Raw genomic sequence first — 25,697 nt, forward strand, 5'->3', positions numbered from 1 at the left:
AGGGGAGCAGAGGGGCAGGAGCTGAGCTCTGCTCGCTCTCTGGGGACAGCGACAGAACCCGAGGGGACGGCATGGAGCTGGGACAGGGGAGGGTCAGGCTGGGGGTTAGGGAAAGGGTCTGCACCCAGAGGTGGTCAGGCACTGGGACAGGCTGCGCAGGGACATGGTCACAGCACTGAGCTGCTGAGATCAAGAAGTGTTTGGACACTGCTGTCAGGCATCAGGTCTGGTTTTTGGGTGGTCCTTTATGGAGCCAGCAGTTGGACTTGATGATCCTGTGGGTCCCGTCCAACTTGAGATATTCTGTGATTCTGTGAAAAGGGACTGGACTGAATTGCTCACACCTAAGAGACAGAGGGATTTTAGGTACAGTGAGGATCCTTCCTCATCTCCAGATGCACTCAATAAGGTAGAAGATATGGATGAAGACATCTGCAACACAAGACCTATTGGACGTGTGGACATCTCAGTGACATCTCCTACCTGAAATAGCCACCACCCTGTAGTCAGCGGTGCCTTTCTATGCCCAACTTCCCCTGGGGATCCTGCCAGGTTTTGCCCTGCAGCAGTCAGGGCAGCCCTGCGGCTGTTTTAGGGCGCTGCCCCTGTGGGCCCACGTGCCTGGATCCTGCCCTGTGCTGCCCTGGGGCTCAGACACCAGTGCTGCTTTCTGCCATTTCCCCAGCCCAGGAAACCTGCTGGGAAGTGGGGGCAGCGGGGTCTGTACCCCCACTTCATGCCCGAAGAACACAGGGAGGGCTGTTCCTGCAGCCTCAAATGTCTACAGATAACTAACTGCATCACAATGACCAGCAGTTCCTTCTTATGGAGAGGTGAACAGAAGCAAAAACTTCATTTATTTAGCGTTTGGCCCCTGTTGTCTTTAGAGACTGCCAGGCCCACCGTGTGTGTTGCTATCGCAATCCCCTCACAACTGCCTGAGCCAGGACGGGTCCAGCAGCCTGAAGCCGCTGTCCCCTGAATACAAAGCGCCCTTTTCCTTCCAGCCACACACATTTTGTCTTCAGGTCCCCGCGGGGAGCTGCAGCACGAGGCAGCTCGGTGCCAATCTGGGGTTTGCTTCATGCGCCGCCAGGTCATTACGGGCTGCAATTAGCGAGCCGGGCAGGAGCGGAGCCGGGAACGCCGAGCCCCGGGGCTCCGTCCCCGTGCGGGGCACGCCCGGCCCGGCCAAGCCCGGCCCCGCTGCTCCGGCTCCGCGCGGGCGGCGCCTTCCCCGGAGCGCCGGCACCGGCTGCTGGGGACCCGGGGGCTGCCGGAGGTCCCGGTCCCGGTCCCGGTCCCGGTGGGCAGCTCCACGTGCCCGCAGGCCCGCGGCAGCTCCGGGACGGGGCGGGCCGCAAGGCACTCTGGGAGTTGTAGTCCCCGGCCCGGCGCGGGGCCCTGCCCGCCACCGCCGCCCTGCCCCGCTCCCGCCGCCTCCTCGCTGCCCGCCGCGGGGGTCCCGCGGCCGCTGCCCCGCCGCGGCGCCGCGCCCCGCCTCGGCGCCCCGCGGACTACAACTCCCAGCGTGCCCCGCTCCCCCCCCCGCGCTTCTTCCGCTCGCTTCTTCCGCGCGGCGCCCCCTGGGGCTTGTAGTCTCCCCGCGCTATTCACGACGGCCTCTGCGCCGTTTCCGCGCCGTAGCGGCCGGGGGCCGGAATGGGGCGCTACGCCACGGCGGCGGCGTAAGGGCGGGCGTGGGGACTCCGGGGCACGCCGGGCCGGCGGCGGAGCGGGAGAAAGGCGGCGGCGGAGCGGGCCGGGAGCCGCTGGGGGGGGAGGGGAGGGAGGGGGCCGGGGGGCGGCGGAGCAGCGAGGCCGCTGGGGCTGCACAGGTGAGCGGGGACCGGGGGGGACCGGGAGGGACCGGGAGGGATCGGGGGGGCACCGTGGGGGGACCGTGGGGGCCGCCTCGCCCCCCGCCGGCGTCCTTCAGGCGGGCGCAGGGCTCGGGGCAGCCCCGGGGGCAGTGCCCGGCTCCCTGAGGCGCCCCCGGGGGCCGTTCGGGTCGGGGCGGCCTCGCCGTTTCCTCGCCTCTCCTCGGAGCCCCCCGGGGCCCGCGGCGTGGCCTGCCCGGCCCCGAGCCCCCCCGGCTGTGTCAGCGTCGCCCTAACGGGCACCGGGGGGGCTCGGTTCGGGTGATCCCGGCTGTGCCTGCCCGGGGTCGGGCACCGGCTCAGCGCTGCGGCAGCCTCCGCTCGTGGCCGAGGCTTCAGCAGCTCGAGGCAGGAGGCAGCACCCGGCACCGCTCCCTTCCCCGGCCGGGGTTTGGGGCTGGAGAGGCCTTGGGAGGCTCCGGGTGAGGCTCCCTCCATCGGGAGCGAGGGGCAGCCTGCGCCAGCCCGGTGCCGGACGGTGCAGGGGAGCCCGAGGCGTGTGCCAGGCAGAAGGGCTTTGGCGTCGGAATAAATGTCGAAAAGCAAAACTGCTAAAGTTGCACACACACAGGAGGAAAAATAAAAAGGTCGGGCGTCCTGCCCAGGCGTGGAGCTGCTGGCGTTGGCTGGAGGATGGGGTGAGCCTGCGCTGGGTCCTGTGGGGGTTTGTGGGGTTTTGCAGGGGTTGCACAGGACCCAGGTGGTGTGTACGGGGTCACTCGCTGCCCAGAGAGGTGCTGGGTTCTGCCCTGCTTCGTCTGGAGCCCTGCTTTGTGTTCATTTCTGAGTTGATGTCGGGCCTTTCTGGGATCTGTGGCCGCTTTGGGAAGCGCACGCCGGAGCCTGGTGTCCTGCAGGAGGGCTGCCTGCAGCGCCTCGCTCCCAGTGAGCAGCACGGGGAGGAAACCAGCACGGCCAGCGGGTCTGCTGGAACCTGGGGCTCCCCGAACCATCACGTGTAGTGCAGCCTTGGGCAAGTATGCTGTATGGGGGATTTGGGGGCTTCCTCCTGCTTCTCCACCGTAATCCTGCTCTTCAGAGCGAGCTGTGCTGCGTGCTGCCCTCCAGGAGCCTCCTGTTTCTGCCTGCGTTTGGCTCAGTGCTGCTGGATCCAGGGAGGAGCAGGCCACCCCTGAACTGCTGTTGCACTCTGGTTGCTATTTGGGGTGGTGTTGCTCGCCTGGTGTTCAGCAGTGGCAGCTGAGGAAGGCAGAAGGGCTGCTGTCTGTGCTGGAGACGAGCTTAACTCTGGCCTTCATGGCTCCTGCGAGCCCTCTCTGTGCGTCTCGGCTGGGCTGGGGGGAAGCGAGGGTGTTCCCGAAACTCCTCGCTCACACTCGGTTGCTTAAAAGATAAGGAGGGGTTTTGTGTGCCATTTCCTCTTGCTCTGGAAAAAACGCCGCTGCCCAGGTGCCTGTGCAGAGGAGGAAGTCCTAGAAGGAAATAAGATCTGAAGCAACGTGTCGCAAGCAGAAAGAACAATTGGTTTTCGGCATTTACATCGCGGAGCGAAGTCCTGTTTGACAGCCGAGATAATACGTTTACATTGATGCAATTAGCAGGACGGGGACTTTGCTGAACAGCTCGGGGGCAGCACGCTTTTCAGGCTAACTCCAGCAAACAGATCAGCGAGGACTGGAAGGCTGCCGTGGGTTGCTAGAATCGGCCCTTCGGGTTTCTGGAGGTTGAGTACATAACTGCTGATAGTTCCTATTGTGCCGTAGCCCGCCTAGTTGAAAAGAAAATAACTTGAGGGAACACAGGGCTATTTTTGCCAGCTTGAGATGATCAAGTTTGATTTCTAAAAACTGAAGCCGAGTCTTTAGGCTTGTGCATTAAAGGCAGGATTGGAACCACATTTCTGCTCCCCTACAAACGCACGCCAGCGGGGCAGACGCCAAGAAGCCTCCGTCAGGAGGAAACAGCTTCTTGCCTGCAGTGCAGCCCCTCTGGTAGCAGCCCAGGGCCAGTGTTGGGGTCGGTGGTGGCGTTGTCCCCTCCGGTGGCATCACCCCAACACATCTCTGCTGTGCTTCCCTCGGGCCACCTCGTACCCAGCGCCGGCCTGGGTGGGTCTGGGGCACCCAGGAGGTGGCCGGCAGCTTCCCAGCCTGCCTCAGCTTGCGTTCCTCTGCCCGCAGATCGCCCTGCTCCTGAAACCAAGCTGTTTGCATAGGGGCTGCACCTCGGGCAGCTTTGCCAGGCGAGGCAGCACCTCCCCAGCGGCTGCACGGGGCGGTTGAAGCGGGCACGGCGCTGTGCCGGGGGGACTTTGCTCTCCGGGGGTGCTGTGGCACCGCTGCGGGCAAGGTCCCTCTGCGCTGCCTGTCCGCACCCGTTGCCTGCCGGCGGGGGGCTCGGACAGCCCGTGGAGCTGCAGCATGGCCAGAAGGTTTTACTGTAAGCCCTGGCAGTTAAGCAGTTTCTCCTCCCAGACAATGCGTCTGCGAGCACGTTTCCTGCAGGAAAAGTGACGCGGTGGCACGTAGACCGACGTACGTATTCACGGGGTGCTCCGTCCTCTGGTGCTTAGCTCGCTGCCTCCTCAGCGCTGTAGGATGTAAGCTGCTTGAGTGCCCGGCGCTGCTTTGGGCTGGGAGAGCCCTGTGCAGCCTGTGCTGTGCAGACCTTCAGGCTGAAAGGCTCGGGGTGGGCCTTTCCAACCTCAATCAGTCCCTTGGTTACTTTTTTTGCTGGTTCCTGAGCGGCACCTCTTGCCTGCGGTGCTTTTCGTGAGCTGTTTTGCTGTCCTTAGCAGCACGTGCTGCAGGCCCAGGTGCTCACTGCAGGTTGTCTGCTTCCCGCTGCCCGGGGGTCTCAGCAGTGCACGTGGAGGGAAAAGCTCCTCGTGAGAGCCCCGTGCCCTGCCCAGGCTGCGGGGAGGAGGTGAGGTGGTGGGCACAGGATGGGCTCTGTTGGTGCTGTGTGCTGAAACCTTCCTTGTTTGTTTTTGCCTCCTCCCCAGTCTGAAATAGAGACAGGAAAAACATGCGATTTAGCCAAAATGTTGTGGATAAGGATTCCTGCTGCTGTCCTATAGAAGCCAGTCCTGAAGGAGACAGCATTTTCACAGAGTGTTAATTTAATTAAAACAGGTTGTTCTGAGAGCAGAGGGTCTGAAGGGGCAAGGGGAAATGTCCTGGGGGAGGGAGGTTTGTTGGTTTTGCTGAGGCAGGTGTTCAGACGTCATCTGAAGGTATGGGGATGGGCACATTGGACATAATCCGAGGGATTTCTGCTTCTGAATTTGCAGTAGCTGTACCTGCTAACGATGTCCTGGCCGTGCGCGGTAATTAACGTCTCTTCTTGTATCTGAACAGCCAGGCAGCGTGCCCCTCCAGACGTCCCTCTGTTCGCATGCGGATCTCCTGGGGGATCCTGCCCTGTTGCTAATTGTCGAGAGCTCTCCAGAATCCTTATCACTGGGACCCCGCGGCGCTCGTGAGGCGCTCCGTTACCCGACACAGCCCGGCACCAAGGCCAGCGGAGGGAGCAGCACCGTGCAGCCACAGCCTGAGGTGCTGACAGCAGAGCGAAGAGCCCGAGCCGAGCCCAAAGCACGCGACTGCTGCCTCCAGGTGGGATCGAGCGCCGGCCCGATGCTGCAGGAAGCCCCGAGCCCTCTGGGAGCCGCGGTTCGAGCGGACGCCGAGTGAGCGACCCAAAATGTGAGGTTGGTTGCGCGTGCCGCTGCGGCGCCGACGGGCCCGGGGTCTCGGCAGCCCTTTGTCCTCACCTGCCTTTCCTCTCCGTTGGGCAGCTCGGCGCGGCTGCCGCTCCTCCTGGCAGGCGCAGCGGTGCCGGCGGGTCGGTGCAGAGAGCGCGGAGCATGCCCCAGCCGGGCCGTCCAGCTGGCGCCAGCAGCAGCCGTTCGATCCCGGGGACGCCGGGCTGACCTCGCACCGGGCGGGCATCGCCTCCGCAGAGCAGCAGCCGGGTCGGGTGAGAGGCTTTTCCATCTGCAGCTGGCTCTGGGCTGGGCCGGGAGGGGCTGGAAGGGCGAAGAGCTGTGTGTTGTGAGTGTGGTTACCCCGCTTCCTCTCTGCCGTGCTCTCGTCTCGTCTCTTCGCTCGTTTTGGTTCCTTCTGAGTGTTCCCTGCTCCGTCTGTGTGAGGGCCGCACGCTCTCGTGGGTGGGGATGCTGCTGTCCCCTGGTTTTCTTCTGATGAGGAAGAAGCTGTAGGGGTGGAAAAGAAAACGAGGGCTCATCCAGGACCTTGCAACCTTAAACTGTGGAGCCTGCATGGCTGTCTGAGCACGTGTTTGAGGCAATGCATGGGCAGGAAAACAAATTAATTGAAGGAATTGTGCGTTGCATTGCCTGCAGTAACCACAGCGCCAGGCTGGGAGCTGCCACGGCACTGGGACAGCAGCGTGGCCATGCGGTGCCTTACACAGCCGGGCTGCTTTTAGCCTGGTGGCTCGTGGCCACCCTGCAGAGACAGGGCAAGGCGGTGAGCGGGGCAACTGCTCGGAGCTGCTGCCTTCAGGGCACGCTCGTGGTGTCTGCTGCAGGGTAGTGTCTGGTGGGGCTGGCCTTGCGTCGGAATGAGCTGAGCTGACGTGGCCTTAGCCCAGGCCGGGGCTTTGGGTTAATTGGATGGGTGCTGGCATCGCTCGGGTCTGCCTGGGTGCCTGCGGGCGAGCTGGAGTCTCTGTGTGCCCTTGGTCTCCGGTCTGTAGGATTCCTTTTACATCCCGGGGTCGGTGAAGCCCGGCAGACGCACTGAGTGGTGGCTGTCACCAGGTGGGTGCCAGCTGGGAGCTGTGCCGGGGCTACTTGTCAATGGTGCTCGGGGCAGCAGTGTCCCTGCTCTTGCAGCAGGTTAGATGCAGCCTTGGGGTTTCTTGTGAGTGGTGCTGTGGGCGTGCAAAGACCTTGTTCCTGTTCCCTGACCTCGCTGTGCCTGCTGCTTTAGCAAGCAGAGCTTGGCGGAGGGAAGGCTGGGGGTCTGCAGCACCCCAGGAGGCTGAGACGCATCTCGAGAGGCATGTGGGTGACTCCTGTAGCACACAGTCTCCTCTCCGTCTGCCTGTTTGGGTTGAGGCAGCTCCAGGCAGCAGCTGGCTGGTGCTGGGGGAGAGGTGAGCTCCGTCGGAGGTGTGTTGGGTGGCCCAGCAGGGCTGGCTTTGTGGGAGCGGAGGCAGTTGCTCACCGAAAGCATCTGCAGGAGTTTACAGCCCTCTCATCTACAGCGCGGTGTTTTCCTCGTGTGATCGTTGTATTTGCTCAAATAATTGCTCTCATGGGCAGCTGTTGCTTCAGGCCGTGTGTAACTGAGCACATCCCCCAGTTCCAGCTGTATGGCTGTAGCTGATAAGGAGCCTCCTGCCGTGCAGCCAGGGAACCAGTACGGCTGCGCCAGCGAGGAACGGGAACGTCGCCGTGGTGTCAGGCACTGCTGTGTGCCTCCGTCGCTTCCCTTACACCAGGGGTATTCAGTCATAACCTCGGGGGCAGCGTCAGCTCCTCACAGAAATGCTGGCTTGGCTCAGCTGGCAGCGTGCAGGATTCGTGTGTCTTTCAGGACAGCCCAGGACAAGTGAAACCTGGATGCGGAGAGAGGGGCGAGCAGTAACGTGATGCTCCCCGTTAGGTCACAGGACCGAGCTGTGCCGGGAGAGAAATCACCTCTGTGGCCTCTCTGTCTCACTCCCTGCCCCACCTGCTCGTTGTTCTCGTTCCCTGTGCTCGCGGGGAGGGTGGCAGCCTCTCACACACCTCCCAGTGAGTCTCGTGCTTTCAGCTGCTGCTTGGTTGTGATGGACGTGCCAAATGCCACTGGTGGCTGCCAGGCTGGTCCTGCCTCTGCGCTTGCCCGAGGCACAGCCAAGAGATGTGGTTGTTTAAGTGTTTAAGTTGGTTGGAAGGTGGGACACGATGCCCGATTAAAGCCAAGAAAGTCCAAATTATGTAAAAATGGCAGGGGGAGACATGCAGGTACTGCTGTCCTCGTGAAAGGAGGCGTTTTTGGTTCTGGACAGGGCAGCACAGTGAAGACCGGGCTTTGTTTCTAGTAAGGAATGCAACTGGATGTGGCTTGGGTGAATCGTGTATTTGTCTTCTCTCTAATCTCTGTTGAATTCAAGCTGTGGCTGGAGTATCTTGGGCCAGCGTGCTCAGGGGACATCTCCTCCTCCCTCTTCCCCTGAGACTGCTTTTGGAGTCTGTGCCCTGGGTTTTCGCTGGCTGTGAGGCTCCTCTTCTCGCTGCAGCTCTCTTCTTCGGTGGCCAGCTCTTCATCTGCTTATCTGTCAGCTTAGCATGATCTGAAGATACAATCCCCGACGTCCTTCTGGGTCTGACCTTGTGTTTGTGCTGTGCTTGGGCACCTCCGGCCCTCTGAACCCAGCTGATAGCAGGCGGCTGAGATCTGCCTTTCTCAGTGCCCAGGAAGGGCTAAGTCTAGTTTAACACTGCTGACACCAGTCACCTCGTGCGGGTCGTGAACCCTACCAGGAACTAACTTGGAGCTAACTCCGTGCTTTGTCCCCAGCTCTGCTGGAGCGGTTGGGCCAGAGCTCTCCTCTTTGAAAGGTTGGAAGCTCTCCGTGACTTACAGCATCTGGTTTTCCCAGGGTAGTTTCTTGTTCCTGTGCCATTGCAGTGTGTCATCTTGCAGATGAGAGATGACTTGCAAATTTTTTTCCCTTCCCTGTTTCCCCGTAACCTTTCCGGCCTGCGCTAAGCATGGCTCTCGGTGCAGACTTGTCCTGAGAGCTGTGCAAGCTGTTTTGTTTTCCTATTGTTTCTTTTGGGGAGGTTGGCTTTGCTGGGCTTGCGTGTTTCCACATCGTGCTTTTGAGTGTTTTAAGTGCAGGTGGAGTTCTGAGCCGCGCAGCTGTGAGTGTTGGTGCATACAGAGGATCGCTCTCTGCGTCCCCGTTACTTCTGGCTGGGTTTTTTTTCTTTGTCCTTGCTACTTCTGCAGTGTTGCCCCTTCAGGAGGGAGCGATGTCAGAAACAGTCGAACCAAGGTGAAACTGATAAAGCAAATGTATTGGAGAGCCAGTGCCTGGCGCTTACTCATGGCTCTTACTCATGTTTATCTCGAGCTGTGAATGTGCAATAACAACAGTTCTGTTCTGCACAGGCTGGCACAGCCTCAGACAGGAAGATCTGCTGTTTACCAATCAACACTCTGCTCTGAGTGAGAAGGGGGGAAAAATTGTTTTCTTGCTGCTGGGTAACCCAGAGACTGGTTAAACCTATCTGGAGGAAAAGAAAAAGAGGAAACGAAGAGCACATGTGTTGCTCAAGATGCGTTTTCCTGGCAAGAGGCCTGTGTGTGTGTTCTTCCTGCAAAGCATCCCTGCTTCTGCGACTTCCTGGTAAATCTCTAGCACGCTGCTGGCAGGCAAGTAAAAGCTTCCTGGTTTTTATAATGCAGCTAGCCTCAGCAGGCGGGCTGTCGAGGTGATTTTTCAGCCTGACATGTTTTGTAGCCGGGGCAGTCTGTGGGCCGAGGGGGATGACAGAGCTGTGCTGCAAGGATTAGAAATGCACAGAGGAAAGGATCTGGGAATTAGCTCCGCTGGTAAGGCTCCCCAAGACTGGATGCTGTGGCTTGTCTTGGTTCATTTCTTCCTCTTGTCTTGCTCTCTGTGGTGTTCCTGAGATGTTGCTAATGAGACAAACCGTGCTGGCCTGCGTGCTTTTGTTAACCCCGCTCAGAAACCAGCCACAATTAGCCAGTAGGCTGGAAGGTACAAGTGGTCCTCTTGAACTTCATTGAAGTCACGTTAATTGACTTATTAGAGCACCAGGTTTTCAGAGATGTGTGTTTGTTGTTTTGTTTTTTTAATCTGTGTGTATTCAGACCATGCTTCAGCAGTGCCTTTGTTGCCATTTTCATGCTGATTCAGATAAGGACCTTCCTGTTCTTGGGTTGAAAACAGAGATGGGTTTTGGAGTTAACCCTTATTTTGAAGAAACTTTCCTGACCCTCTTCTTCTCCCCAGAGTTTGTAATTAAGACGTCGATTTCCACTTCCAAATCTCCGTAAGTGCCTGTGATAGATTTCCAGAAGCTCACTGGGTGATCTGTCACTGCTCACAGTGTGCTGTGCGAGGGAGAAGAAGAAACTTTTTCCAGCCTTTGACGCTAATTGCTTTGTGGCTAAGCTGGCTCTGCAATAAATCTACTTTTCCTATCAATCTTTTGCTTCAGGCGTTGGACACCTCTTCCTCTGCCTGCATACTTATGAAGAGTCAGTGCTGGGCACTGAGTGCAGCTCAGCCCAACCCAGCTGATGTGTATGAATTTCTTCTGTGTTAAAGTAGAGCCAGAACCAGTTTCAAGGCAGCTGAACGAAGGTAAAGATCCTGAAGCTTGCCTTTGCATGTCAGTGTCTGTGGCCAGAACGATGTGCTGCTGTTCTGGGCTTTGCTAAAGTGTGGCATGAAGTACGAGGCCCTGCTCTGCCCTGCTCTAGGACTCTGGGTAAAATTATCTTGTTACCTCGTTAATAGCCCATCTGGAAATCTATTTCCAGGCAGCTAATTGCATCTAATGATATCTCTGCAAGTAGCACACCGATCTTGTTTCTCGCTGTGATTTGGAAAACAGCTCGTTCACAGCTCCCAGGCCCTCAGATTTCATCTCGGGCCAGAAACCCGCCTGGCCTCTCTTCTCCCCCAGCACGAAGGTTTGGCTGGGTCTGTTTCACCTTCCTCTCCACCTCCCCGCCCTCCCTGCCCATTTGTGGTGCTCGTGTGGTGCTCGGCATCCTCGTGCCATGCGAGGGGGATGCTTCTCCTCCCTGGGAGGTCTGGCAGCACCCCAAGTCACAGGGGGAAGCTGTGTGGCAGAGCTTGGAGGCTGGAACAGCCTCCCACGTCCAGTCGAGCTCACCAGCCACGGGGCCATCCTTCCTGTTACACCTCAGTCTGTCCCTGCTACCTTCCACCTCTCCCTGCCAGCGATTTTGCAAGGAACTGGAACTTGCTGACACCTCAATTTCCTGCCGAGACTGCAGCACTCGGGCCGGCTTGCCAGGTGAGGGCAGGAAGGAAGAGCAGCAGAACTTCGTTTTTTGTCACCAAGGGGCCAGCTTTGTGCGAGATGCTTCCCTGCTCAGCATGGGGCCTTCTGGGTTGCTCAGCTGCTTTGCCACGTGGGTCCTGCTGGCAGTCACGGGAGCTCGTGCTGTGTTTGAGCTCCGGAGCTCTTGTTGGGTTGGGGCTTCGCCTCTTGGATTGCCGTCTGGCTTGCTCCTGTCTGATGGGGATGTCTTGTTGCTTGTCAGCTCTTTTCCTGCCTTGTGGAAAGAAAAAAAAAAACAAAGAGCTTGTTCTCCTGTTCTCCCTTCCTCCCCTGGTGTCTCTTATCAGGGTCCTCTCAGCACAGCGAATGCAAAGCGTGCTCTGCAGGTCGTGTGCCTGCCTTTGCAAATCCTCGGGGTTTGCCAGCCCGCCCTGCCTGGCTGTGCATCACCCGCTGCGTGCACAAAGCCCTGAGCTGCTTCCGCGTGCTCGGCTGCTGGGACAGACCGGCGGGGCAGTGCCGAGGCCTTCCCTTGCTATCTGTGCCTCGCCGCCTCCGTGACCTCAGCCGGGGAGATCTCTTCCTCTGCACCGTGTTTAAACTGGCGTGGGGCCGAGGGCCCGCCCTGTCCTTGTGGTGTATGAGGAGGTCTCCTGCAGCCTCCTGCCCCTGCAGCTGCATCTCCCCCTGAACTCTTTTTGTTTTTAGAGAAATGCAAATCGCGTCCTGCAGTGCCCAGGGAGGAGGCTGCTCCCGCCGGGGCTGTGTGTGAGGAAGGGAAGTTCAAAGCCTTGAGGAACCCTGAAGGAACCCTGCTGAGGGTGATACCAGGTCCAGCCCCTCCGAGGCAGCCCGCAGGCAAGGATGCTTACCTAGCTGCAGGAAGAGAAGGGCTGGTTCTTGCAGACTCAATCTTAGCCACAGAGCAGGAGGCTTTCATCTTCCCCTGGGCACAGCTTCGAGGATGCTTTTCCCCCAGGTACACGTAGATGAGAATTAGGCACAATGGATTTCCAGCCTCTGATGGGCTGGCTGCTGGCCCAACCTTGTGGACAGGGGGTGTCAGATGTGCGAGGTGCCTGTGTTTTCATCCCCAGCTCCTACCAGAGCAAGGCAGCAGCTCAGAGGTGACTTTATAGGGTGGAGTTGTTAACAGAGGGGCAAAGTCTTGGCCCTGGGTCCAGGAGGCCAAGAACCATGATGTTGAAAAGCTCAGGCAGGAGCTGAGTGGCTGGTTTGTGCTACGTGAACAAATAAATAACAAAAGGAGAGTGTGTGAGGGTATCCCATCACAAAGAGGGGGCTTCTTCGTGTGGGACTAGCTGAGGTGAGTCCCACCCCTGGCTTTCTTCCTGGGCTGGGGCAGCCCCAGGCCCCTACCTGCTCATCCTGCTGCGTGCCAAAGGGAAGAGCTTGGGTTTGGGCCCCAAAGGGTCAGTCCTGCTGGCTGGGCTTACCTGACAGCCAGGAGACTGCTCTGCTCACCCAGGAACAGGAGGATGCTCCCCAGGAAGGCTGTGCTGCCCTGGCCTCGCTGTAGCACCCGCTGCTCATGGTGGCAGTGGTGTGGCAGCGTGACCAGGGGTCTGCCTCGCAGCCCCCCGATCAGGGCAGGGGTGCGGGAGCGGCTCGGAGGCGGAAGGACCAAATCTATTTTTGTTTTGGAAGCAATATTTTGGGAGCAGTTCAGCAGTGTCAGTCGAAACCTGATAATTATTGCAGCTGCAAGGGGCAAAAAAACGCAAAATCCGAACTCAGCATCTTGCTAAGGTGCTTAACTGCTAATTTCCATGAGTGAGATCCACCCTTCCCAAGGCACTCCAATCTGTTTGCTTTGTTGTTTCCTGCTCTAATTAGATAGGTGGAAGCAGTGCTTTATTTATTAGGAGGAAAATCCTGTTCCTTCGTGCCAAGGCAGAGGAGCTCTTGGCAGCTCGCTCCCCTCCTGGGCTGAAGATTCCCGTGTTCAGCACGGGCTGTGCGCCTGCAGGGCACCTCCTGGGGCATCTCCCTGCCTGGTGGGAGACAGTCCTTAAAAATAAGGCTCAGTGCTTCCAGAGAGGCTTTTTTAATTGTCCCCTTCCCTTGCAAGGGTGCAGTTTTCGTTCTCACCTTCACATCTCGCCAGCTCTTCATTTGCTTGTGGTTGGCCAAAGGCGTTTTCTGGCTCGGCGTGGCAAGCAGGTTCATGCTTTGCATCGAGCTGCGGCGATGCCGCTCCTGTTTTCCCACGGCCTTGCCTTCTCTCCCCCTGCCCGTGCTCCCCTCTGAACGCTGCCCACCGGCCGCTCTCACCTGCTGCGAGGGGTGACCCTGGGAGGAGGATTTACCGCTTTGCCCGGAGAAATCCGATTTCACGCCGCGCTCGCAGCCCGGCAGCCCACTTAGACCAGGCAGCCTTGGAGATCACGGCGACTTAGCTGGGTTATCCTGCACCTATTTATAGACGCCTGCCTCTGCCCAGCTCCACCCCGCGGGGGGCTTTACCGCCCCGCTTTAAAGCAGGCCCCCAGCCCCTCGGGCTCCCCGCCGCAGCCCTGGCGGAGGAGGAAGGGCCAGGCCCCGGCAGCGCGTTGGAAGGCAGCAGCGATGCAGGCAGCAGGCATGTCTCTCGCCTCTCGTGGTGAGCTAAAAGTGGCGTTTCCGCGTGTGGGAGGAGGAAGCAAAGGGCTCTGCTTTTCCAGCTTGGGAGTCAGCCGAGGAAGTGCTCTTGAAGCAGCCTGTGGAGCTGCTGCACTTGGCAGTTCAGCTCCGCACGGGGGGAAGAAGGCTGCGAGCTAGCTGAGCATCCTGCCTTCTGCTTAGCCCTGCCTGTGACGAGCTGCACGGGGCTGCGTTTCTACCCAACTTGCTTTTATTTCATACACAGGTATTTATTTTATCGTGGTAGAACCCAAGTCTGGAGGTGAGAGACAGTTTGGTCTCCTAGCAGGCCTCTTGGTTGCATCCCCCACAGCCTTGCTGCTGCGATGCAGCATGGCTGGGGGAGCGCGCACAGCCCTGGTGGGGGCAGCGAGGGCTGCTGCAGGGGGAACAGAGCCACCCTAGGTGGGGGGCAACAGGTATCATCAGCTCTGGTGTGACTGGAGACGCTTGGAAATGCACTGCCCCTCGTGTTCCGGCTTTCATCTAGCCAAAAAATTGGGGTGGCTGTAAACTAACTGCTCACACAGCAGGAGATGAGAGGGAAAGCGCCAGGGATCCGTTCTGGCTGGGCGTGCAGAAGTCAGTGAAACCCTGCCGCTGGGCAGGCAGCTGGGAGCACGGCGTGGAGATGTTGTCTCCAGTCTGGCTGAAGCACAGCAATTACACAGACCAATTACAGCAAGGTAATCAAGGTAGGAAAAACAGTTTTGGGGCACTTTTTTTTTTCCAGCTTCATTTTGTTAGTCCAGGCTTTGCAGGTTACAGAGAAGCCACCGTGACAAAGTAGTTAATGTTCCCCAGTTAATGGCCTAATGCAGGCACATTCCAGTATTAGGCTGGTAGCAGAACTGCACCTGCTCCTTGAGCTGCTGCATTTGCGAGCCTGTTATCTATCAAGGCCTTTCTTGATCCCTCAGAACAACCCTGGGATTGAAAAGCTGTATTTTAGGAGTCTTTGTTTCAGCCTTTTCGCTGCACAAAGTAGATTCTTCGCAAAGGTCTTTCTACAGCTCATTCATCTCTATAAACCCTGGTGCGTAATTGAATAAGCTCAGCTGTGCTAATTTTTTTCTTCCTCATTTCTTCTTTTTTTTTTTTTTTTTTCCCTGTTAAATGTTCCCTTGATCTGTTCCTCCTGACACGCATCCAGATTGCCATGCCTTTTTCCTTTAAGGAGAGAGATATATATGTTCAAACTTCTTTGAATACGAGAGGATAAGAAATGTTTCTGGGGTATAATTGTGAGGATGCTCAAAGAACAAATCCTAAAAAGTAGGAAAGGGTGAAAAGGCAGAACGTTCAAAGCCCCAAGCCTGCTTCTGCGGGTAGGGGGATGCTCAGGGTCTGCTAAAAATTGTCTTGAGCTGAGATAAAGTATTTCGTTGCCCTGTGTGAAGTAGTCACAGGAGCATACTCGTGCAGGTAGCCACTCAGACTGCTCTCAGTCTTACTGCGGTGTTCCTGGGGAACAGGAAGAGAAGGAGATTTTCTTTCACACGCAAGAAAAATGAAATCTCACTGCAGACAAATCACGCTCCTGGTCGCTGAGGTAACTAACAACCCGGTGAGCCAGCTAGAGCCTGGAGCTTTCAGAAAACCCTTTTTGGGTGTGAGGTTCCCAAGAGCTGCTGGTGGGGGCTCTGCCTGAGGCTCGCTTGTCCCCTCCTCTGCTACTTCACCGTGCTGGCAGGGGCTGTGTGCTGGGCTCTGCTGTGCTTTCCTCCTGGCCCCCAAGCCCTCCTGGTGCTTCACTGGAGGGATCCTATCCTGCAGGCAGCAAAAGGTGGCTTCAGTGACGTGGCCCCGCTCGCAGCATGCATTTATAGGCTTCTAAAGCTGGAGGGGTGTTGCTTGAACCGTACCTTATCTCTCTCTCTTCTCTTCCCTTTTTTTTCCTCCCTTTCTCTGTTTGTTTGTTGTGTTTTTTTTTTTCCACCTCTTGATCAGAACCGACCTTCCTTTCTCCAGCGCGTTGGGATCTTTCCAGCAGCTCATGCCGCAGCGCCTCGCCTGTTCCACCCGAGCTGCCTGCGCCGCTGGCTTGGACCTAACCTAGGCTAAATCCCCGCGTGGCCTGGGGACGGGGCAGCCATGGGGAGCTCTGCCTCGTCGCTGGCCGCAGAGACCGAGTCGGACCATGGCTTCACTAGCCCACCCTACCCGGGGCACCCAGCCGTGGGCTGGTATAGGAGTAGTCCCAGTGGTCCTGTTTGGGAAAGTGCCCTTATAACGCGGCAGCATCAGCACTTACACCACCGGGTGCGAAGGTAAGGAGGAGGAGAAGGAGCCTGCTCACCTGCTTACCTCTCAGCTTCGGCCCAGGGTGCTGCATTCGGGGAGAAATTGCCTTGGATCCTGCTGAGGGTCGGGTTCTTCCATCAGGGCTCAGCTCTAGCCCTGGTGGAACTTTGGGCTGAATTCTCCCCGATTTGGGTGACGCCAGCCTGCGTCCTGTTAGAGGGCTGCCGATGTCTCCTGCAGGACAGGCTGCAGGGCCCATCACAGCCCCTCCTCACTCGCCTAAGCTGCGGAGGTGGCTGCCTGGGAATGGGATCTCAGTTCCTGGAACAAGCTGGCTGTGTGCTTGTGGCTTCCCTCCCCCCTCCCAACTAATGACGAGTGTCACGGGGGGAGGACTGTGACCCCAGGCTGGCTGGGGATGAGCAGCAAGAGCTTCTGAACTCAAAAGAGCGAGAGATGCTGTTTTAATGAAAAAGAAGTGAAACGCTTTGAATACCAGATCCCGGGGAACAAAACACACCAAAACAGAATGAAAAAGAAAGAGCTCGGGGTTTTGGACCCCCAGTTTCTATCCCTCGGTGAAATCAGCATCTCGGGACGTGTCCCCGAGTCGCTGCCTCTGCCCCTTCCCCGCCAGCCGCTTGGGAGTGAGGAGTTTTTCTTCACGCTGGAGGGCGGATGTCCTGGTTCAGCCTCTGACAGGTTGCGAGGTATGTCGACAGCAGCTAAAAATCCTCTGCCTGGGGGCTTGGCTGTAGAAGCTGCCGCGTTTTGTGCTAACAGTGCTGGAGCCGTTGCCTAATGCCTGCTCTGTGTAGATTCCAGCCTGCTCGGCTGTTGGTACTTGCTTCAGCCCGTTTGGAGCCACTAGGTTTTTTAGGCATAGCTGCTTGCTTCTCAGCGTCCCCGAGCTGTTGTGGCTTTCCACGGGGAGCACTTGCTGTGACGGTCACGTCCTATCCGTGCTGCAGCCCTCGTTTTCCTGCCTCATCGCTGCTGCCAGTCCCCACGAGTCTGCTGCACGGCGCCTGGCGCACGACTCGGGGAGACCCCAAGGCAAGCGGCGCCGTGCTTTGCTCCTTTGTAGCCCTGTCTGGGGGTCCCTCGTTGAGCTGATAGCGGTGTGAAAGCAACCGGTTCTTGTCTTTGCTCTCAGCTGTGGGCCCGAGGCCCTGGCGATGCTCAAGAGGCCTTTACCAGGGCTGCTTTGTGCAGCTCCCCACCGCCGGGGCTGGCAGGCGGTCTGGGTGCTGAAGGTTTGTCCCCTCCAGCTTAGAGGGATCCTGCCCGCAGAGCTGGGTCCTGCCCGCAGGATCCTTCCTTCCAGGCTGCTGCTTTTCCCCGAGGAGAGCTGGGGAAGGTGTTGAAATTTCTGCCGAGCGCCCCGCTCTGCCTGCACACAGCCAGCCTGCTTCAGGCTGCGGTGCTGGCAGCGGGTGCAGAAGAGGTGCTGAGCTCAGGCCAAAGCGCCCGTGGCTCCCACGGCGAGCCTGCTGGGACAACAAGCAGGTTTCCAGAGAGGAACAGATAAATATATTGCCCTTTTTTTAAATATATAAAAAAAGGTAACTAACTAGAACAAGCCCGAGGAGGTGGGGCTGCCTCTCAATGGCCTCGTCCCCAGAGTCCCGCAGCCAGGAAGGAAGCGGAGTGCTGGGGAGTCAATCGGAGGCTGGGCTGCAGGCCGGGGATAGACTCTGCTTTTCCTGCTGCTTTCCTGTCTGTGCCTGCGGCCACCTTCGGAGCCGATAATGCTTTGGCTGCCGCGGGCCAGCACGGAGCCAAGCCCGCTCGGCTCCGTCTCGCGCCTCGGGGACGGGTGCAGCCTGTCCTCGGCAGGAAAACGGGGGCACACGGGGGCACGCGTACTTGGTGGGCAGCAGGGGGAGGCTTCCCCCACAGAGGGGTGGCAGGAGGGGGAGGAAGCCCAGCAGGGCCTGGGCTCCCCGTGTGCCCAGCCCCTCGTGCAGCAGCGAGGTGCGGTGCCACGTGGCTGGTGTTGGGAGGGGATCACAGCACTGAGCTGACCTTCAGGGGAGATTTAAGAGAATATTTCTGCTCACTGCGCCTCCGTCCCCCAGCGCTCATGAATTGGGGCACGGGACATTGTCCTGGTTGAGTTCCTGGTAGCTGATCTGATGTCGCCATGCAGGGACAGGGCCCTTTGCTGCCGGAGGTGCCCGTGGGCCTTCGGGGGGTCTCTGCTGGTGCTGTGAGCGTGCCAGCACCCAGCCGGTGGGGCTCACAGAGCCCTTCAGGTGCATCGTGGCAGGGCTCTGAGCACCGAGAATTGCTTGGGTTTGATCCCCTCAAGAGAGGCTTTTCAAGGAAAGCATCACAAGATCTGTGTGGCTGAATCTGGGCGCCTCTGCCCACCGCTTGATGTGGCCGAAGCTCCCCGCGTGCCTCCCTTCTGCAGGGAGCTGGTGTTCCCCGCAGCATTCCGCAAAGCCTGTGTGTTTTCCTACAAAAGCCTCTTCAGAATGAAATACCTCTGGGCCTCAACGACCGTGGAGGGAGGAACGGATTTGTTTATTTATTTATTTGAAACGCTGTGGAGAAATAAATCTCCCTGCTGTTTGAGGGCAGCTGTTCGAGGAGACCCGCTTCTGTGGCTGGCAGTGGGTGGGGGGGCGCTTGCTGCACCCCTCCCAGCACGAGCCAGCCGGGGCCTTGGCATTTGGGAACCACATGGCTTAAATGTGTGGGACAGGAGGAGGAGGAGGAGGTTGGTGTGGCCTGGTAGCTTCACACGATCCTGTCGCAGGGGCTTTGAGCCCGTCTGAGGCTGGGGCCGGGGCTGTGGGTTGGGGCAGGCAGCTCCCTGCTTTTTATCAGCAGCCTGCTCGGCTTTGGGTGTGCTCAGAGTTGATTTTGCACCCTGCAGGAGTGAAAGCTGCCTGCGGTTTGCTCAGGAAGATCTTTTCCTCATCCCAAGATAGCAGCATTTCGACCCATTAGAGGTTTCATCTCTTATTTCCTCGCCGCCGCCCGCCCTCCCAGCCCTTCTCTTGTTCTCCGAGCCTTAGGAGCAGCTCAAAACCTCAGGCAAGGTCACGCATGGAGGAGCTCGCTTGGGGATTTTAGGGATATTCTCCGAGCTGGTGGAATCGCTGCCACACAGCTAACCAAATCCCTCCCCACCTGCACAAGGACACTGCAGGGCCCTGCAGGGACCCGCCAGCTCCTCCCGAGCCCCCAGGCAAGGACCAGAGGCTTGTGTGGTTGGGGGAGAGCTGAGGATAACCAAAATCTGCCCTGACTGTACCCACAAAGGGGTGAGGAGAGAAAAAGAGCCCTCTCTTCGGAGCTGTGAGGGGGCTGCCATCTGCTGCGGTGCCCAGGACATGGCTGGGGATGGCGCTGAGCAGAGCTCGTGCCCGCGGGCAGCACAGTGCTCCCCAGGGAGCCGTGGTGCTGTGTTCTGCTGGGATTTGGTGGGGTTACGATGCCTCAGGGGTCCTGGGTACCTGCTTGGTGGGAGCGCTGCCCCCGTGGCTGTTTCCTTGCTGGTTCTCCCCAGGCACCCTGCAGCAGGAGCGGGGTTTGGCCAGCAGGGCATGTGGTGCCGTGGGGCTGGCAGCACCCCGGGCTGCTCCCGGTCCTCCCCATCCACTGTCCCCGCCGGCTGTTCCAGCTGCCCGCTCCCTCTCAGAGCCGTGAAATTGTTTAAATTGGGGCTATTTAGAGCTGTGGAGCTGTAGAGAAGGCAGAGGATGGCGTGGAGGAGTGGAAACTGAAAGTCTTCACGTGAACCCGAACGGCTCCAGCAGTAAGAGGGCAAATTCCTCTTCCTCTCCCTTGTGCCCTCAGGCCCATTCCCCACCTGTTTTTTCCAGAACACGCCTTCTGCATGTCTCTCCTGACTCTCTTTTTGCTGCAGAGGCAGGAGCCTGGCCCCGTGGTTCATGGCGAGTCCCTGGGCCCCTGGGGAGGTGTCACCCATGTAGCCCGGAGCCGTGCAGCAGTCCCGGTCCTCTCAAAGGAGCTGACGGATGGGTGCGGTGACAGCAGGGAGCTCAGGAGCCTGCCTGAGCAGCTGCGAGGAAGGAACCAATGTAGGAAACTGTGCGTGTGTGTGTGCTCCAAGGGGAGGTACTTGCTGTTCAACTCGGGTCGCGTGAAAGACCCAGGGTGAGAGCCCCAGGCCCTTCCACCGATGTTGTGCAGCGTCTGCTGTGGAGGGAGATGGCCCTGCATTAACCCCACGTGTCTGTCGTGGGCTCGGGAGAGGGGCTGGGGCCAGAGCAGCCTCCTGCTTCCCTCCCGTGGGGGTGGGCAGAAGTGTCAGGTGCTGGGAGCTGCTTCAGGAAGGGAGAGGGGAACACTCGTGGAGCTGTCACCCCCCTCGCCTGCCTCCAGCCCTCGCTGCAAGCACCTGGCCCCGAGCTCGCTGGGCACCCAGAGGCCCCCGAGAGGCCCCCGAGAGGCCGTGCTGGACCCATCGGGGCTGGAGGTCGGTGCTGGTGCGTGGAGGGGACGGGGCAGCGCGTGCTGGGCAAACCCTCTGCAGCCCTTTGTTCCCTCGCGCGGAGCCGTCCCGGCGCTGCAGGGCTGCCAGGGACAGAGGGGCGGTTGTTCGGGGCTGGGGCCGCATGACAAGCAGCACATCTGGCTGCTCCTGCCCAGGGATCGGCAGCCTGCCCTCGGAGCTGGGCTTTAGCAGATTCCCTCCATCCCAACAAACTGCCCCGGGCTTTTATTTGGCCTGGGATCCCTGTCGGAGCACTCACCCCAGCGTGCTTCATCTTTAGGAGGCAGCAAACAGCGCGAGGGGCTGAGTGACCGAGGCTGGAGGCCCCCAGGGTGCCGTGTGAGTCGGAGGGACTTCTGCTGGCTGGCCCTGGAGCAGGGCACGTGTCGGAGGGGCTGCCTCAGCTGAGGCCGAGCAGCAGCTCCTGAGTGTAGGATGTGAGCAGAAAGAGAGGGCTGCAGGGCGGGAGTGCTGTGGCTGCCCCTAGCCCACCCGTTCTGAATTTCTTCAGTGGTGTCAGAGCACAGCGCAGAGCAGCTGGCTCGGGGCAGGGTGTTTCCCTGCCATCTGTCCTGTAACAGAGCTGTTAAAGCTTGCTGAGGAGGTTTTGCTTCTGGTTCTGATGGGTGTGTGTCAGCGCCCAGTCCTGCAGAGCAGAATTAGGGCTTTGTGAGAGCAGCCGGGCACTCTGACCTCCCCGGGGGTCCTCCTCGGAGCAGCCAGTGGGGGTGTCTGTAGGGGAAACCAGGGGCTCCTTGCACCTGAAGGACCTGGATCCAGCACCACTTCTGCCTTCTGGCCCCTTTGTAGGGGCAGGGGATGAGCCCTGTGCAGTGTGCCGCTGAGAAGTGCGGGCTGATGCCTTTTTCTTTAGTTCTTTTCCTTCTGACAAGACCCAGGGTGGCTTTTAGAAGCTCAGGTATCTCTCTCAAAAGTTGCTCAAGCCTTTTCCCTGCAGGCCTGGTGCAAAGCTGCATCTCCTGGAGCTGCAGGACGTAATTTAGCTCGTCTCTGACCGTGGTGTAGGAATGGCATCTGTGTCCAAGCAGCACTGGAAGGAGAAGGTGGAAGGCAGGGGGTGGTGGTGGGGGTGTCCCTCCTCCTGCCCTGGGAGCAGCCTGAGCTGCCCCGGGCCTCCTGTGCCGCTCGTATCCAGCCTGACTTTTCAGCTGCTGTGGAGACGGGTGGGATTCTGCCTCCTGGGCTTTGCCTGTGCTCCCCACCCCTCCCCGCACTCAGTCCACGGCTCAGCACTGCGGGGACTGGGGCGCAGAGCTGGAAGTGGCAGCTGATTTATTCGGTGGAGCTGTGAGTGATGGGAACAGACAGCTTCGGAGCCGCGCTGTGTCTCCTGATCCATTTCTCCCCCTTCCTTCCTTTCATTCTCTCTTTCTGTTCTGCCACTCCTCTTTGCGTTTTGTTTTCCCAGCACTGTAAGGTGCAGCATCAATCTCGACGGAGCGGCGCTGCAGGCTGCTGGCCACCCGTAAATCTCCTCCTCCATCTCCCCACGCAGCAGGGACCTGACGCGGGAGGTGAGGGCTGTGGAGGAATCCTGGCCGTGCCTGGCTCTTCCCAGCCGTGTCCCTCAGGCTGTCTGGGCTACGGCAGCAGGAAAATTCTTCTCCCAGCCTCGACTGGGTGCTGAGACCTGGTCTTTTGGAAAGCAGAGTGTGTGACAGCCGCCAGCACGGGACAGGAGGGAGCTGCAGTCGCTGTTCTTCACGTGTGTGGTGTCTGAGGTTGTTCCTTGTTCTGAAAAATTATTGAAGGTGGTCTTCATCTTCATCCTGGCAAGCAGACCTGTTCCTCCCAGCCTACCCAGCGCACGCAGGGGCTGGTGTTTTCTGGTGCAGAACACACACGTTCTCCACAGACTGTGCTGCACTGAGGCCGGGTGTTAGGGGAGCAGAACAGAAGTACAGCCCGTGCCTTCATCTTAGCCTCTTCTTTGCAGTCTTTGAAGCTTCAAAGGTGTTTTCTTCGCTGTGTTCTTAAAACGCTGGACACGTGCTGGAAGCTGTGAGGATGGGCATGCTGGAGGTCAGCAAGGCTTCTGCCTCGGTACCCAGAGGAAACCGAGGTGCAAAGGGGAAAGGCAAAAGCAGAACTGTGCTGGAAAACCCTGAGATCCTGCGGGCCTGGGATAGCTGCGATATTTGCAGAGGGGAAGCACGGGGCCAGCAATCCCTGCAGTGTGTAGGGACGGCGGGGCTCTGACTCCAGACAGGTGTCTTGTCCTTGCCCTGCTGTGCGCTCCGGGGAGGGCAGGCTCCTGGAGGCAGACTGCAGACCCACACTCAAAAAGAAATTGCTTAACTGGCTTAAAGACAGTTAGAGAAATGGAAACAGCAAAGAGAGCTTCTTCTTCATCCGGACTTCTTTCCCCTGCAGGGGTTGCTTTGGGAGTGGTTCCTCAAATGCCCCTGGAGTGCAGGTGGCTGCGTACGGGGAATCGTGTCCTTGGGTCCCAAGAGTCCACCCTCCTGGCTGATGCTGTTCCAGCTCCTCGGAGGGAGCAGCTTAATGACTTCAGTTGCTTGCTCCTTTCCTTGCCTCCTCCCCTCCCTGTTGGGGGCAGGGAAACCTTTACTGTGCAATGCAGCCTTGGGAATTGGCCCATCGTTGCCTTTCCTTCCAGCCCTGTGCCAGGCGTGGGCTTTGGGGTGCGCACAGGTCCCGGTAGCTCCCTGAGTCCTGGGCTCAGAGGCGTGCTTTGTTCTCTTAAGATTCTTCTTGTGTATATGCATAACCCCATTAATAGCTGTGATAAACCATATGCCCCTGTTACTTCAATAAAATAAAACTGGAGAAACCTCCCAGGTTTTCCCACCAGTGGAAAATCGGCAGACGGGGGAGCTGTGTGCGGGGCAGCGGGAGCAGAGCCCACAAAGACGGCGTCAGTGGAAAGAGAGCAGTGTCTGGAAGCCTCTCGTCTTCCTGCTGGCACTGCTCGATGTGACTCCAGCTGCTTTCTGTTCCGGGATGCCGGGATGTGCGCTCCCCCGGGGGCTGGGGAGGACACGCGAGGGCTGCGCTGCCGGCGGTGGCTGCCCGGGGCATGGCAGTGGGCACGCTGCTCTCACAGCTCGCCAAACCCCGCGACTTCTGGGCCGGGAACAGTTCGGTGTCCTCGACCTGCTCGATTCCTGAGATCAGCGCTGTGTGCAGGCAGCCGGGCTGGCCTGCCCCAGAGGGCTGGAAATCATGAAGCTGGTGAGTAGGAAGGGGTTAGAGGATGGTGGATAGTCACTGCCAGGGCTTGAGAAATTCATGTTTGGTTTCTGGGCTCGGTGTAGACTTTGTGGTTGGGCACAACAAGCCCCTGTCAGTGCCTTGCTCTCTGGCTGGGTAACACACCCCACGGGAGGAGAACCCAGAAGGTGTGTACGGGCAGGGGTCTCAGCTCCTCCCGGTTCTGGTGGTGTTTCGGAGGCTGGAGGGGGAAAGTCATTCCCGGTTCTGTCTAGAACCTCCCCGGGTGCTTGGTGGAAAGGTAATCGGGCAGGCGGGCGCTGCAAGGTGAGAAGGGCCCAGCCCTAGCTGTGTGTTTGCTGGGGACCAAACAGAGACTGCAGTTGCTTCCAGAGGGCTTCTGTGCTGCTCCCCAGAAGCCACCTGGTGTCCCAGCCCCTTCTTTTCGTCACAGAGCCCCTACAAACAAGGAGCTTTTAGTTCCTGACCTCCCGGCCCGTGCACACTGCACAGCCAGCTGGGCTGTCTCTGATAAGCTCTTGGTGCCTGGGTGAGCATCCCCCGGTGCCGCGTTGCGGGGTGCCCCTTAGCTCTGGCTCTCACCCCAGAGGCCCCCATGCCCAAGGTTTGATCCCTTCTGAGGCTGAAGGTTCCAGAAGTGACCCCAAGGCTCGAGCTGTGACCCCCCAGGACAGAGGTATGTGCAGAGCCGTCCCGCTGTGCGTCCCAGCGCCGTGTCCAGCGCGTGCTGTGCCTGCTGCCCCCGGCACCCTGGGTAGGCAGGCAGCTCTTTAGCAGCCTTCAGCTTCTTCCGAGTCGCTGAGATCTCCCCGGGTGAGTGCTGCGTGGAGCATTCGGCTGCCCGGACCCTCCCCTCGCCGCTCCAGCCCGTAAGCCTCTGTGTGGAACACCGGCTGTGACAGCAGGGGCCCACCCTGCTGCAGGCTCTCGCCGTTTGTCAGAAGAAATCGCTTCTCCAGCCTGGTGCGTGGAGGAGATGCCGGGCCGTTTGCCACGAGCCCGAGCAGCACCTAAGGCAGCTTCTGCCTCCCCCCTCGTTCTGCCTCCCCCCGAGCCTGCCCGAAGGAGCCTGATGCAGCAACAAATTCGGTGCCGTGCTGCGTTCGTCTCTCTGCCCTGAAATAACCCGGGAAGAGGAAGAGCTGGAGGAGGTGGATCCAGGAGGGAGAAAGGCTGGAGCCAGCTGCGAGGTCGGTGGGATTTACTGCTCTTTGAAGCCTCTGCTGTCCCCGCAGGGCTAGGCAGCCCCGTTCACCACGCGAGCCCTCGGCCCCGCTGCACCCCAGCGTGGCGGTGAAGGGCAGGAACGTGGCTGCAGTGCAGGAGGCTGCTCCAAGCCTCCCTGCACGATTTTCCAACATCTGGCAGTGAACGTAAGTGCCCCTGAAAGTTGTGTTTGGAGCCAGGGGCTTGAGGGGAAGAGCGAGTGGGAGCATGTGTGCCTGAGCTCTGATGCCCTGTTCGTTTGGGACAGCGCCCGAAGCTGCTGCTCGGTGTGCTGAGATCCTCCTCCGGGGTCACTCGTCTTCTGAGGGGTTGCAGGTGTTGTTCCTGAGGTAGCAGAGAGGATTTCAGCCTTGGGCTCTGCCTTCTGGCCTCTTCTTGCCAAAGGAGCAGAGCTGCTCAGGCACAGTGAGAGCGGGCGGTACTTGCTGGCCGGGGGCATTGGTGGCAAACGGCTCGGGACGATTCGCCCTCCACAGCCACTTGTAGCTGTGGTGGCTGCATCACCGTGCCCTGATCTGACCGTGGGCTGAACTGCAGGGCTGGCAGCCCTTGCCAGAGCTCACCTCTTTTCCCCTGTCCCTTGGCGATCTTTCTTTCCTCCTGCAGATCAGTGCGAAGCTCGTTGGCCGGGTTATTAAGTCGGAGCTGCTTTCCCGAGGCACAGGGCTGGCTTAGCTTCTCATTAAGGCCCGTTAATCACCCTAAAGGGACTCTGACAGCCACTGGCAGCTGACCACGCTGCCTTTCCTTCTGCCAGGACGCTCGAGGTCCTGCCTGCAGTGCCCTGAGCACGGCTGGGAGCTGCGTGGGACGCTGCCACCGCCGAGCTCGGTGGTCTCGGGGTCCTGAGGAGTTTCCCCCTTTGGCAGCAGTTGTGCGAGGGGGGCAGGATGACGGCCAGGTTACAGCCACAGCTCAGGAGCTGGAGGCTCGGGGCTCTGCTTCCTCCCTCTGCCAGCGCCTCGCTCGTTAGGCCCAGGGCTCGGGGAACCCCCAGCCTTTCTCTGCCCCCCTCCGTTCCAAAGGG

The 25,697-nt window shown here is 59.2% G+C and overlaps 1 protein-coding gene across 6 annotated transcripts in view; it reads left to right on the forward strand.

Moving 5' to 3' along the window:
* Window positions 1-1,812: 1,812 nt before the first annotated feature.
* CAPN15 (calpain 15) overlaps window positions 1,813-25,697 on the forward strand; it is a 43,070-nt gene continuing 19,185 nt past the window's right edge. For 2 of the 6 annotated variants that reach the window (XM_084295691.1, XM_084295695.1), the window contains exons 1-5: window positions 1,813-1,838; window positions 5,201-5,553; window positions 5,641-5,822; window positions 10,051-10,196; window positions 15,460-15,779. In XM_084295691.1, coding sequence (XP_084151817.1) covers window positions 15,604-15,779 — 176 coding nt within the window. In that variant the 5' untranslated portion in view covers window positions 1,813-1,838; window positions 5,201-5,553; window positions 5,641-5,822; window positions 10,051-10,196; window positions 15,460-15,603. Of the gene's footprint in view, window positions 1,839-5,200; window positions 5,554-5,640; window positions 5,823-9,785; window positions 9,883-10,050; window positions 10,197-15,459; window positions 15,780-25,697 lie in introns of those variants that run through there. The other 4 variants (XM_084295692.1, XM_084295694.1, XM_084295696.1 and 1 more) reach the window with 4 other exon arrangements.

This window comes from Netta rufina (genome assembly GCF_964035555.1).
Source record: "Netta rufina genome assembly, chromosome: 15".
Classification (NCBI taxonomy): Eukaryota; Metazoa; Chordata; class Aves; order Anseriformes; family Anatidae; genus Netta; species Netta rufina.